A 14386-nucleotide genomic window follows, 5' to 3' on the forward strand; every position below is an offset into this window, starting at 1 on the left:
TCCTATGCATGTTGCCAAGTCAAACACCGCTTCTCATGGCTTGGGCAACTTACGTGACTCGACGAAACGGCTTATCGTACTTTTCATTAACATCGTGATTTGATGGAATGGCTCATCGTGCTTTTCATCTATTTGCTTCCCGAAGTTGGGCTGACATCAAAGCGTCGGGTCAACTAGAGTCCTCACACCTTCATTGCAGGACGACTCCATCTATTTAGCAACTCCTTGTCCGTTCACACTTATATCATCATCACAACCCAACCATCAAACTCCCAGATTCCGGAAACCTACTCATGGCTCGTAATAATAATAGAACGACAACACCGAGCCGGGCATTTCTCAGAACAAGCAGAGCAGATCAACACCACACTAGTCGATCAACCCCGCCTCCGTGCATCTTGTCCGTTGACAGCCATTCGTACGGCTATGCGCACAACATTACTTTTCTCGTCATGCAACGGTGGTAATTGCGGGGAAGGCGGGTGTACAGGTCGTATAAATGAGCTGCTGAGATGCCTCCGTATAGGATGTTGAATCAACGGGCATATGGAACAGGGCCGTTGAGATATTTGTTACTGCAAACACCTGCCCGCTTCACGATACTAACAAGAATACACAATGAAACATATCTTTAACTTGATTCTACTTCTCTATGCTTGCCTGTCAGCCGCCAATCCAGACCGTGCCCGAAAGACATGCGTCGTGAACCCCAGCGGATCCGAACATGTCGACGATGCTCCCGCCATAATCAAAGCATTCAAGGACTGTAGTCGACACGGGAGAGTGATATTCTTGCCCACAAAGTACTACGTCAATTCAGTCATGGAAATCAAAGGACTCGAGGATGTGAAGATAGACATTCACGGTGAACTATTGGTACGCACCATCCGCACCCTCCCGCACCCTCAACAACAGACAGCTAATTCAAGGCTCGTAGTGGAGCACAGATATTCAATACTGGCTCAGGAACTCGCTCCAAGTCGGCTACCAAAACCAATCCACGGCGTTTATCCTCGGCGGTGACAAGGTACAAATTGACGGCCACGGCCACGGAACCTTCAACGGAAACGGAGATACCTGGTACGAATTCATCTCGAAACAGGAAAACAAGTCCAACTTTCCTGGACGGCCGCACGCCCTTACCCTAAATGGACTTACAAATTCCGTTGTCAAGGGGATGAGGTTTATCCGTAGTCAGATGTGGTACGTGAAGAGGTGTCTTGGAACTTGCGGACGCTAACTGGACAGGACTTTATCAATGATTTACTGCAAAAATGTGGATTTGGATGACATTTTCGTGAATAATACGGGCAATGTGGTTAGCAGCTGTGAGGAATTCCGACGCTCGCTTTTCTTACAATGACTAACAATGACAGTCAATAATGACGGCGCCGACACCATAAGATGCTCTCACATCAATTTCAGACGCTGGGTAGTCTACAATGGCGACGATTGCATTTCCTTGAAAGGAAATAGTACAGATATAGGTATCTACGACTCGGAGTGTTACGACGGCTCTGGTATTGCACTAGGTAGTATTGGCCAGTTTCGCGACCAGTTTGAAACCATGGAGAGATTAAAGGTGCAGAATGTGCACTTTGGAAACACCCTTCACGCTGTAGGTCTGCCAGTGTTAATCATTCACAAACGTTCAACGTGCCAACGTCGATTGTTAGGTGTACTTCAAGACCTGGACAGACGATCAGAATGGTTATCCGCCCAACGGTGGTGGCGGAGGACTTGGGTGTAAGTGAATGATTGAAACCTTGCTGAACGAGATGTTGCTCACTGTGTTGAATAAACAGTCTGCTCGGATATGGTCTTCAACAACATGACCGTCGACTCCATCAGGAACGCAGCAGTCGCAATTTCCCAGTGCACGCAATTCACCGGCGCACCAGGTTCAGGAAACTGCACCAACTCGAAGTTTCAAATCAAGGATATTGAGTTTCACGGAATCACGGGCACGACGCAGTCGACGCGGGCGGCGAGTCTGCAGTGCAGTGCTGTTGCGCCGTGTAGGGATATTGGCATCTTTGATGTCAGTCTGAAACTGGCGAATGGTACGTCTGCCGGTGAGTATCTGTGTGGTAATGTTGAGGATAATTCTGGCTTTGACTGTACGGGGAAGCCGTGTGAGAAGCCGAGCGGGAGTGGTGAGTGTTAGTGGCCGGTGGTGATCTGGTCTAGATATGCGGTGTCTCTCGGGTATAAAAGGAGTAAAGAAAAGAGTGTGTGATACTCTAACTATAGTATCAATAACGTTATGATACACTGTTGTCACGTACGCAAGAATTTGCAGTCATAAACACCGCACAAGCAAACGTCTGGACGTGCTAACACTAGCATTGGTGCCCATGAAGAGCCAAGACATATACTTTGCAGAAACGATGGGGTCTTCCAAGTGTGCCAGTGTCCTAAATTTGACATGATACCGCCTGAAGGCAAAGTTAGGGTCCCAGTAGTCAACCCGTCTGGCTCGTCAATACTTCAAGCAGCCAGTCCCAAGCAGCCTGGTTAGCATCTCATGCAATTCAGCATAACTCATTGCCAAGACACTAATTACAACTACCAGCTGAGAGAAGAACCTCTAGCATTGACTGTCGAGTTAGGCACTTACTCCAACTTTGATCAAATTGTGTGGGAACATGACGGTCTCAGCCAAATGCCTACCTTTTCCTAGTCACAAACATGCCAACATGGCGAATGAATAGAACTTGTCAAGTTCAAGGACACCTGTTATAGGACACTTACTATTTCCACTACTTCTTCGCTCCCCAAAACGCGGTGTTCCCCGACGATCGTCACCGTGACTAAGCCCAACACGAGGTGGAGCGAACTGGCAGGCTGTGCACAGTATTCCTGCGTTCAATTGTACCAGCCTCTGACTCCTCATGAGATAGTAACTCTTGAGGTGTCCAAAGAAAATTCCACCAGCTTCAGACGTGTTGTTACGATGATATTCAACGTCAATCCGCCCCGGGTGGCATGGCTGCTCTGCAGTCTGCTCATCCTAGCCGACATGGCATCAACTCTACCAGCCAGAGCAATCACAGGCCTCTACGGTCCAAAACCAAGCATACAAATCTCATACCCGCACGCAGCTCAAGAGCCCTGGACATGGACCGCTGAAGCGTCAAACAGCACCATGGCCCCCAAGTTAGCCAGCTGCATCACCAATGGGGAATCTGCAACAGAAGTCAAATTCGCGGCACAAGGCTCCAAAGTCCTTGCCATCATCGGCCATTCCGCTCTCATAATCAACTACGCACCTGGTAGACACAAAGACAAATCATTAGAGTACGGCGTCTGCTTGGAAGGAAATCTAGGCAATGCCCACACCCTGGAATTACTCCCCGATAACGTACTGGCCATAGCCACGACTGGTCAGCAAAGCGACGCCGGAGTCTGGATCTACGACTCCGCAAGCAAAGCCGATGATCCATCTCCGATACAAAAGGTGACCGGTGTACGAGCAATCCACGGCATGCTTTGGGACAATGAGCATCGCACGCTCTGGGTAGCAGGGACAACAGACGCAGCAGACGGAACAGGAGGTACGGCATACGGCATCATTCAGGGGTATGAGTACCGCAACAAGACTCTCCTCGAGTCATTCAACTACACCATGGCATCCGCTAGTCAACTAGCTTCCGAGTGGAAAACCTACGCCAAGTGGTGGGACGGACCGCACGACCTCGTCCCCGTTCCGTCTGGGCGGATGGTACTGATGCCAACGGACCAGGATATTTACGCACTGGACTTGTCGACCGGGGAGTTCAATAGCTCTGGAGAGCAGTTGGTCAATGAGTATCTTGGCGGCTTTCACTCGGTTGATGGTGATAGAGTGGGCTACGATGGCGTGTCACGGCCTCGCTCCGATATCAAGAGTGTTAGTCTTTATAGAGCCGGCGCGGCAGTTGGGGCGCTTTACACGCAGGCACAGTGGCGAGATGAAGCAGCTATCCCGAAACAGGTCAACTTCTTGGATGCAAACGGCGCGTTGTCCGTGATGTATAAAGGACAGAGGGTTTACAGGTCCCGCTGGTTTGAGGAGGTTGATGGCTGGCGGACGGCGTAAGCAGTGGCAGTGGCAGTGGCTTGCTTGGAGTCTTAGACAGTCAGGGCAATGGCATGGGTCAAATATAAATATATCGCAATCTGAGACCCCTTTTCAACGCCTCTTTTGATGACCTAGTCATGCAATTCAGTTACTGCGGCAGTCCAAACAGATTTTGGCGTCGTTTACGCCGTCGGACCGCTCGTTCAGCAACTGTTAGGAACCACAAACCAATTTCTGCGCAGTTCTTCATCCAATTAGCCAGCGCGTCAACCAATCGTTCCCACGAGTCTGACAAGGAAACCCAGCCTGAGCTGTGATGGAGTGGTGTGCAACGTTCCCAGACATTGTGGTGTGGCTTGGTGCTGTGGTACAATTTTCTCGGGGCCGCCGGGCAGCGTAAACACCAGTGATGATTTCAGTATCACTTTGCCATCGCAGGAACCAGGATGTAGTGGAATTGCTTCATTCTGAATGCGGAGGATTCGCCGTGACAGGCAAATATTCGAACCGATGGACCATGATGAGAAGGAGAAAAAAAAAATTGCTCCAATGGTTGTCCACGTGGTGCTGTGCTGTTGTTGGTCCCTGCGTAAAAGATACAGGTCGGATCTTGCGTAGCAATTTTGTAGGAAATGGGATTGTGGCAGGGGGCGAAATAAGGATGCCTAAATCTCGGGCAGGGTATCTGAGACTTTGTGGCGCCGCGAAACCTGGGGATAGGATGGGATGAGAGGGGATGGCGCGGATGGTGACTTTGATGGGATGGGCCGGGATGAAATGGGATTGAAATGGGATCGTGGTTGTGTCTGAGATTGGAAATCTTTCAATCTCTTAGTAAGTTGGGCATGGCTCCAGCCAAGATTACGAACGCAAGTGCTTGAATTTGTAGTCGACGACCAGGCTTATCGGGTCATGGGAGGAGATATTATGTCGATGAAGGATGGGCGGCCCGTGTGTCGATGGAGATGCGATTTGAGAGTCTGGTGGAATCGAATCAAATCAAATTTTGATGGCTTGCGATTGCCGGTGCGGAGTGTTTTCTTGGGACTGGACAGAGCAGAAGTCAATCGAGATGCATGTGGACAGACGAGGTCACGTTCAGCCAGACGCACAAGCAGCGCGGGTTTAAAAAAAAAAAAAAAAAAAAAAAAGGTGTCAATGTCAAGTCGTTTATCACAACATGAACAGATGAGACCAGACCACTCCTGCGCCCATTCTCAAATCATCAATCAATTCGCAATAAATCGCCTTTCCCATTTTCGTCCCATTCTGTCCTCGATAAAAGCCATGTGGCGTTTCCCAGCAAGCCATCAAGCGTCTGCATTTCGCACCTTTCCCACAAAACGACGTCACAGGCTTGAGAGTTCACCGACACCCAAAAACTGATTCATGGCCCAAAAAAGTCATTTGATGGTCTCCCCCAAACACCAAAACGCTGAAATCCTCGCCCGATCCTGAATCCAATCCCCACTGTATTCTGCACTCCCCCCAAAGCCGAAGCCCAAAAGCCCAAGCCATCAACCGTCAATGTCACCGCGCAAAGAACCAACATGCATCGCACTGCATGGCGCATTTGGGGGTTTTTCATCAAATGAGTGACCAGCCAAGCCAAAGTACGTGGCTGTAGTCATATGCATCGACATAAATAATAATAATAATACCAGACATGTACAGTACTGTAAAAGAACCAACAGCCAACAAAATCTCACCAACAGCCCCCCCCAAGCACAGACACAGACCCAAATCGAATCAAAGGATTAATGAAACCGACAAGAGAAAAAAAAAACGCTTGGGTCGTACAACAGTTGCATCATGGTCCTTTTTTTTTTTGTCTTCGTCGGGATTGGAATGGAATGACAGCTTGAGTTGAGCCAAAAAGACTCGCCACCCCCCACTTTTGCACCATTTGAACCCGTTGACTTTTGACTTCTCGACACTTCACACCTTCATAATATATCCACTCTCATCCCATCTTCTCATACTTGCTCACCTCCTTCACTTGTTCCCGTGTCCGTATTCCCGAACCTTGCAACCTCAACACCTCCTCTCAAAAGGCGCATCTTCAAAATGATGTAATGTGCCAGATGGCGCGCAACATGTGCCCGTCTCGGCAGATCCCAGCATCGACACCGGCATCATGTCCAAGATTGTGATTGAGTCGTGGACCTGGTACTCCCTCTGTTGGTTTGTGGTGCTGCTTCGAATGTACGACTCCAATTTGTTTCCCGGCCAGTTTGCGCATGTCGTTCTAACGCAGGAGCAGGACCTCGCAGATTCTACTACGCGGATCGATTAAAAAGCTGAGACCAGACGATGGACTCATGATTTTTGCCATGGTGCGCCTCTCACTCACCCATCAACTCCAACCATGAACAGGACTAATCGCCAACCTTACAGATGACCTATACGGTCCTCATCGTCAGCATAAACATCGTATCCACCACGGACAGCAACCTCATCGACCCGAGCCAGCATGTCATCCTCACACCGCACAGCATCAAGGAGCGCGTATTCGGCTCCAAAATGGTCCTCATCGTCGAGCAGATGCAAATCAGTACCGTATGGACCGTAAAAACATGCCTCTTGCTCATGTACCACCGCCTGACGTACGCTTCACCCGCCAACATTCACTCTCAGTGTCCGTCTAACAACCAAACAGCCTAGGTCTCCCCGCAAACCTCACGGTAAAACTCGTAGGCGTATACGTCGGCCTCGGCCTCGTCGTCATGGAAATCCTCTACTTTGGCGTATGGTGCAGACCCTTTACCGGATACTGGGAAGTTCCTCCCTCGAACAGTACGGTCCTTCATATCCATTCACTCACAAAAAGAAAGACATTAACAAATATAGTTCAATGCGCAACCGCCCTAAACCACCTGATAACAAACGCCGTCTTCAACATCACTTCCGACATCATGATCATCCTCATCCCCGTGCCGCTCCTCCTGCGCACCCACTGGCCACTCAAGAAGAAACTCATCCTCGTCGGCGTCTTCTGCCTAGGCGGCTTCACTGTTCGCTCCCCCTATTCACCTACAAATGTCCATCGCTAACGTTCTCCAGATTCTCTCCGCCGTCCTCAATAAATACTACAGCTTCACACAACCCTTTGGCGCAGAATGGACATTCTGGTACGTCCGCGAATCGTCCACCGCCATCATCGTGTCCAACCTCCCCCTCACATGGACACTCGTCCGGCGCATATTCAGCGTCGGCTCCTTCAGCGGCACGGCCAGTCGACGCGCGAGTAGTGCCGCGAGACGGCCCTCGCAGGCGGAAATGGAGCGCAAGCATTCCGCGTATAATGCGAATTATCTACGTGATGAAGGGCTTTGCAGCGAGGACACTGTGCATCCGTCATGACATTTTACAGTCCTAGACATGATGACATTTTTTTTAGTTGAGCATTTAAATGAATGCCTTGGATATGCGTCTGACCGTAACCCGCGGTTATAATTCTTCGCTAAGCTGACTGTGAGCTTGTGCATGAGCCTTGTATTATTAAAAATGTAGCCCAACGCGGTCTAGGATCTCGCCCGGCCAACAAGACAGGTCATTCGCTGGGCATTAAAATCTCACCAGACTCCATGTTGACTTCAGTGTTGTGTTGGGCGGCGCTTCCGGTGGTTCCGCCTGGGCCAAATGGCAATAAGCTGCTTGTCGGCGGCTTTAAATTTAAGCGCACTTCGCCCCGTCTCACGTTGCAGTAGCGGTGGGCGGTGCGACCGGTGACGGGACGGTGGACGCATGGTAAAATTGCGACTGACAAAACTTTAATTGAACGGGAGGTCTTGCGAGAGTACGGTACTGGGAGTATTGCGAACGTTGATCCGATTGATCAGAGTTGCGTGATGGTTGAATGTCTGCTTAGTTCGCCTTGTCGCGCTTAGCCGATGGGCTGGTGGAGTGTCAAAATTAACAGAATATTTTCAGATATCAAATGCCAGACTACCAGGTCTATGTATGTATTCGGTATCACTTCAGCTTCGTCGCCGTTCTGAGCCACAGAGAATTATCACCAGGCCAAGACAACATAACAAGAAATATACAAAAAAAAACAAAAAAAAAAAAAAGGCAACCGAAAAGAAAAGCCGAAGAAAGAGTCCATTAACCTCAGACACCATGTATCTCCCGTCCATCCCGCCCCTGCGCCAATGTTGCAAAATCAACCGCGTCCGTCAGTGCAAATACCCATCTACATGCATGCCTCTACTCCGTGATGCTCAGGGCTGTGTTCGCTGGCTCCAACCTGGAGGCGGATCAGGACTCTCCATCTCAGCTATCTGGTGCATCTGTCCCCACCCTGGTGACCCAAGTCCTGGTGTTGCCGCTGGACTCTCTGCCCCCAATTCCTGTGGTTGTGGAGTTTTGGCCTGGTCCCAAGCCGGCGGTGGGCTATTCGGACTGCCGATTGTAGATACAACATACGAGTCGTGTGGGTTGGATCTGCTGTAATAGCTGTCGTGCGGGTGACCGTACGGCGATTGGGGCGAGAATGCACCTGCTCCTTCGCCCATCTCGTTTGGCATTGTCGCTGGCTTCTCTGCGGGTTTGTTGGCTTTTTGCTGACGACGAAAGTACAGCCACATGCCCACCGCCAGTAAGAGAACGGCTGCACCGCCAATGGCAATGCCCGCAATCGCCCCGGCAGATAGACTGGAGGATGAGCCGCCGCTGGCAGGGGGCGCAGAAGTGTTTGTTGCCGAGGGGGATGTCGTCTCAGACGAAGTTGCTTTTGCAGTCGGATTGACGCCCGTCGCAGTACCAGTTGCTGGGGTGTTGGCCTTGTAACCATATGGCCCTATGCTGTTGTACGCTGCACAGTCCCTCTCAGGGAAAGCCTGTGGGCAACCTTCTGCAAGGCATACGGAATTGAGCTGTCCAGTTGCGTCAGGTGGTGAGCATTTATTGTTGTATTTTGTGTTCATAAATGCCGATAGCTGCTGCGCGTCCGAATCCGAGAAGCCGTAGTATTTACTGGCAACGATGAACTGGTCGATAAAGTAGCCGACTTGCGTCTGGTTGAGATCCATATATTTGTGGACGTAGGCCGGTGTATAGGGCGCATATGCCTTGGCCACAAACTCCTTCACAAGACTGCACTTGTAAATATTTCCGAACGTGACGTACCAGTGGGAGAACAAAATGCTAAGAAAAAGAACCATCATTAGCAATTCTATCGAAGGACCAGCAAAAGTCACGTAGTAAGTAGAGCCTACTCTTGATTTGAGCCCTCTCTGATTTTTGGAGTACTAGTAGACCCATTCAAATAGCCAAGGAGAGGATCGAGACCGCCTCCGTCCAACCAATCCACCTTTACAGCTAGGCCATTGAGATTTGTTGTTGCCCCTGTTTCGAAATAGTTAGTTGAAGCTCAATGTAGACATTGACAGAGACTCTCGTGGGTGCCGCCATACTTGAGCCATCAAACCACGAGCGAAGAAACACCTCGTCGCCGCCAAAGTTTCCCTTGTTGAATACACCAGTACTGTTGGCAACGGGTTTTTGAACCGCGGCACCGCCAGCATAGGCATACGAAACGATGCCCTGCATCAACCAGAGCTGTGTAGTGACGTTGTTCTCTCCATATCGCTGTTCGGCGTAGTAGTCGCAGATTGTTTGATTATCCGTTCGAGAGGCAGCCATCACTCCTCCGAATTGCAACAATAGTAGAGGGATAATACGCCTCCGCAGCATTGTCGCACGCTGTGAGAAGCTTGCACTTGTAAAGGTGGTGGTGATGCGAAGGCGGAAACGGGCCGTGGAGGAGCAGTGAGAGGAGAGAAAGGGTGGCTCGGGGAACTTTTTCAAGTTATACAAGCATAATTGAAAAAAAAAGACTAACGGCACGGGCAAACCAGAGCCTCACCGAACCAAAAGCTTCGGGCCATCTGTCAGACCGCATTCGAGTCTCGCAGCTTACCGGCCGCCTTGTGTTACTGTGAGCTTGCGGATTGGGTATCTTGCAGACGTGATCCGCGGGGACACATCCAATGACATGGATCATGCCCAGCCACATAGACCTTCAAGGTCTATGAACCAGATTGTCTTGCCCAAGTGGTACTTTGAGCATTTCAAGTGCTTATGTGGTGCAGCCAGACACTTTAGGACGGTCCCATTGATGCATACCCAACAGTGTAGTATCCGTTCAATCGGGCGTCAGCCCATTGTGGATCAATGCAATCTCGAAGTGACCAACTGATGTATTCGTATTTGATAAAGCTGGGCGGCAGGGGGTATTCATTACCAGTTTGTCGAGAGAGAACGACAGACCGGTTTGTGGCCGAGATTGGTAATATCCGTTGCTGGTATAAGAGAAAAAAGTACGCCACCGTTTCAAGTAAGCTTCTCACATCAGCCTTCCCACAATCAAATCTCACCATGGCAAAAAAAAATATCCTGCGATGTAAGTAGTTGATGATTCCTGCTTTGTCAGTTTCTAGATGTTCTTCAGCCAGCTTGCTGGCTTTTGGGGATTCTGTTCCGCGATTTCCATCTTGTACCACGCAGGTCCGAGGAGGCTTGGGGCTGAGACCGTGTCCCGACTTTTGTTGGCGGCGCCATCTCCAGCCTCAATGGCAGATTCCACAACCCACACCACGAATGTGTGTGCATGGACTATGCCAAAATTAGGGAGGGTGCTGCATCGACACGTTTTTCAACCCCAGGGTCTGCCCAAACTTGAGAACTGCCGCGGCTCACAGACGCAAATGCCCGAGACAGGACCTGGGCGAGATTTCTGGCCAATTGCGCTTTCCGCCCAAGGAACCACAGGGCCTCGATGCAGTTTTGACAATGATGACTGTTGTCCTTGACTTCTTGGCTCTGGTAACCAAGAAGAAACCAGTCCTCGTGTTGATTGGTTGCATTAACCAGAGTGTCTAAATAAAAGATTGCGGCCTTGGTGAATGCTCTAATGAGAACCATCGTCCAGGGCTCACTCAAGGTAGTACCCTCATTCACGGCGAAATGAGAGTCTGGGAGTTGCAGCAATGGCTGCTCCCCATTGACGGCGGCTGGCTTGGTTAGGATTGCCATTTTGGAGAGCTCAGCGGCACTATCTTTGCGTATTGTGGATGCCGAGATGTGACCAAGCATTGCAGAATCGCGTTTCTCACGCCGTAACCCTTTCTTGTCGATGAATTCAACAAGGTCGGCCAGCATCAGAGATCCCAGTAGCCAGGGAATGGCAATGCATACAAACCAGCCTTTGATCCTGGGAGGTACGGAGTCGTAGTGCTCAACCAGGTCCTTGAAAAATGGACCAAATGTTGTGTTCCAATAGCTGTAGGTTTGAGTTGCCGCCTGCAGCAGGGGTTCAATTTGGCCAAATGGAGCTTGCCTTCTCAAGGCGCTTTGTAGATATGAGACGTGTCGAAACAAGAGCACTTTGACAGGCGCAGATCGTATGACAGCATCGGCAGCAACTTCATAGGCGCAGGGCCATTGCAAACGTTTGGGCTCAACTACGTCCCTGGCGAAGTAGTCGAGTTTCCAATGATAAGAGAGGTTTGAGGGAGCACCATGAAGCTCCGTGTCTTGCTGACGCGTCCGAATTTCGTCACTTTGGCAATCCTCGTCGCACAAAGCGTTGGGTCGCCCATCCATGGACGACGAAACGGTGTCAAACATGACGGCCAGCCAATACAGGAGCCCTATAGTGCGCCTGTTGTCAGAGTTCATTGCGACCGCACCTGGGTGGGCATCTGTGTTACTTGATACGCAGCTGTAGCCTATTTCATATCCTTCGAATCGGCTCTTCAGAGTATGTATTTTGCGCGCCGCATTCTCCATCACGATTGGTGGTCCTTCCTGAGAAATGAGTTGCTTGAGCTGCGCAAGAATTGAAGTTCTGTTGCCACCTGCTTCACCAGAAACCGACCCACGAGCCCTGATATCATCCACGGTATCGTAGTCTTTGCTGCACCAGGGCTTATTCGTGAGTCCAAATATTAGTTGAGCAAATACGGCACGGTACGACTCCACGTCAGATATCTCCTTCAAGGCTCGGTGTGCCCGTTCCCAAAGGGTTTGTTGAAGTGTCTGCTCAAAGGTGTCTGCAAATTCATCTTCAATATCCGCAGCCAAGTCTTCAGTAAACTCTGATGCGTCCCATGAGTGCCTTGCATGCCGTCGCTTGCCCTGTGCCCACTGAGTTGCATAGGCCATGATGGTCAGGTTGAGTGCTCTAGAAACGGAAGCATTCTCAGATCTGGTGAGATGGATCATATTTGCTGATTGCGCCACTCTGTCAAGTTGTATGACGCGATGGAGAATCCGGTTTTGCCAAATAGATTCGGTTACAGCGCATTGCATCGGACGCACGTCGTTTATACCATCCACTCTGAGTCGAGGTTGCTCCATCTTGTATGGACAAGTAGATTCCGCGAGCCAGCAGCACAAGTTATTTTCCAACACATCATTGTAAATGCGAAGCAATCCTTCTGTGATCAAAATGTTGTTCGAACGGAGACTCAAATTAGACTCCGCGTTGCTGAACGAGTCCGTGGATGTGGAACGTCTCGAGTGGTAGTCATAGTCACGACTATCGCGACGCTTCCTCTTCTTCATGCCGCCATGACGGGCATCTGGGTGGGAGAAAACGTGTGATTGTGTCCAGGTAGCGTCGTTTCGTGCCAGCTCCCATGTAGGAGGCTGAAGATCATCGAATATTGACTCTGAGGCTTCGGCTGAATCGTTCAGGGTGGTAATTTCCCCGCATGCGGCAAAATAGTCGCCGTCATGGTACTCTTTGGAACTGCAACCGTGGTCGGTGAGACCTGTGAAGAAACAAGCCGGTTGGTCAGACAGAAATGAATCCGCGGATGCTCCCGAGAAACAAACAGGTGTCACCGACGGGTGAACTACGGGGTCGCCTGTCGAGCTTGGGCAGAGCACGTCACAATGATAGTTGGACTCTGGGGTGGCATCTGAGTCTGAGCTTGATTGCAAGCTGGGTACCACGGACCTTGCCGTCGACAGCAAAATATCTGCCGTGCCAGTAACTCCCGCTAAACTTGACGATCGCGCAATGCGTTTGGAGGCACCAGGGAAGACCCAGGGCTGCGACCAGAGATAGTTGAAGCTGCATGGCTTTTTAGTCCTTGCGCAGTATGAGCACGGAAGAATGGCCGAATTGGAGTCTTCGCCAAGTCAAGAACAAGATTAGTTATTGCCTGCCGTATAACACCAGCCCCGTCTTGATAGGTATACTGTTGCTTACCTGTGCCACCACTTTGGGCTCTCGCCGTAGCATCGAGAAAGGACGCACGGCTGCTATTCACCAGGTATCCATCACAAGCCTTCTTGGCCTTTCTGCACTGCTCGCAGGAGTGGTTCTGCCGCCGCATAATGAAGTCGTACACGTTCCCCCGTGCGGAGGAGACACCTGTCGTTGCTCAGCGTCGGATACCAGGTTGGATGTCAGAGGCGTGATATCTGCGTACTCTGCGTCCTCTGCTCAACGGGGTTGAGATATGGCCCGCATTTAACCATGGTGCTCCATTTCCCCGAACCCTGGCAGGCTGTTGGGTGCCTGATGGTAGACATGGAAGGATTTGGGGAAGTTGATGGGCAAGCAATGTGGCGTTCTGGGGGACGCCATCCATGCACTTTGCCAGACAGAGGAAGGTGCGACCGGTTTTCCCCGCAGTCGTTGCATCGGTAGTTTCGTCGGCGGATTGAGATTGAGTTCGATTCATCTTGATTCTATTTGATGCAATGCTTTTGCCGAGAAAGACATGCAGGGTTACCTTGCTCATTTTGGGGCATCATGGTGTTTCTAATTATGGTGTCGTGAAAGTAATACTAGAGAAAATGGAATAAGTCAAGTTACCTCGTCGCCAAACGATGCTGGCAGAGTAGATTTTATGCACATTGATCCTTCATATTGTTGGTGCCACGACAGGATGTGATGATCTCCTCTTGATTGACCGCTAAATATCACCTAGCTTTGGGAGTAAGTACCAGACTAGTGCGGAACACTCCGTTCATCCATGAGATGGGATGCACAATATGCCGCGTGACAATCTGGATGTCGGCTGACGGCAGCTACCAGCATTCCATTTTTTATGCATATGGCTTTGCTACAGTAGCCCCGGATATTGCAAAATAGGCTACATCAAAGTTCAAAACATCATGAATACATGATTTATCCGATTTCAAGAAACTCAGGACGTCTTAGTCGAGCATCTATGCAGACCCTCAATATTCACTGCTCGCCCCATGCCCAAGACACGTTGCCCGGAAAGGGCACAAATCAGGGTTAACAAACCCGTAATTCCAAATCAAAGAAACGTATAAGTCCGTAAACTATCCAATATC

General features: G+C 50.2%; 5 protein-coding genes across 5 annotated transcripts; 3 read left to right on the plus strand and 2 right to left on the minus strand.

The window, feature by feature from the left end:
• Positions 1-3022: 3022 nt before the first annotated feature.
• VFPPC_06140 (hypothetical protein) lies at positions 3023-4081 on the plus strand (the record flags this gene model as incomplete). The annotated part of the gene is made up of 1 exon (XM_018285229.1): positions 3023-4081. The coding sequence occupies one exon, from the start codon at positions 3023-3025 to the stop codon at positions 4079-4081; it is 1059 nt and encodes a 352-aa protein (XP_018142275.1).
• A 391-nt stretch (positions 4082-4472) lies between these two features.
• Positions 4473-4793, plus strand: VFPPC_17932 (hypothetical protein; the record flags this gene model as incomplete). Its single annotated transcript, XM_022429602.1, has 1 exon — positions 4473-4793. The coding sequence occupies one exon, from the start codon at positions 4473-4475 to the stop codon at positions 4791-4793; it is 321 nt and encodes a 106-aa protein (XP_022285344.1).
• A 1407-nt stretch (positions 4794-6200) lies between these two features.
• Positions 6201-7426, plus strand: VFPPC_06141 (decarboxylase; the record flags this gene model as incomplete). The annotated part of the gene is made up of 6 exons (XM_018285230.1): positions 6201-6268; positions 6327-6399; positions 6461-6669; positions 6723-6859; positions 6914-7077; positions 7127-7426. The coding sequence occupies 6 exons, from the start codon at positions 6201-6203 to the stop codon at positions 7424-7426; spliced, it is 951 nt and encodes a 316-aa protein (XP_018142276.1).
• An 860-nt stretch (positions 7427-8286) lies between these two features.
• On the minus strand, positions 8287-9709 carry VFPPC_06142 (hypothetical protein; the record flags this gene model as incomplete). The annotated part of the gene is made up of 3 exons (XM_018285231.1): positions 8287-9211; positions 9283-9412; positions 9481-9709. 3 exons carry the CDS (start codon positions 9707-9709, stop codon positions 8287-8289), a joined length of 1284 nt encoding a protein of 427 aa, XP_018142277.1.
• Positions 9710-10681: 972 nt separating this feature from the next.
• VFPPC_06143 (C6 transcription factor) lies at positions 10682-13558 on the minus strand (the record flags this gene model as incomplete). Its single annotated transcript, XM_022428497.1, has 3 exons — positions 10682-13206; positions 13287-13451; positions 13510-13558. The coding sequence occupies 3 exons, from the start codon at positions 13556-13558 to the stop codon at positions 10682-10684; spliced, it is 2739 nt and encodes a 912-aa protein (XP_022284307.1).
• Between the last annotated feature and the right edge of the window lie 828 nt (positions 13559-14386).

Source organism: Pochonia chlamydosporia, chromosome 5 (genome assembly GCF_001653235.2).
Source record: "Pochonia chlamydosporia 170 chromosome 5, whole genome shotgun sequence".
NCBI classification, from domain to species: domain Eukaryota; kingdom Fungi; phylum Ascomycota; class Sordariomycetes; order Hypocreales; family Clavicipitaceae; genus Pochonia; species Pochonia chlamydosporia.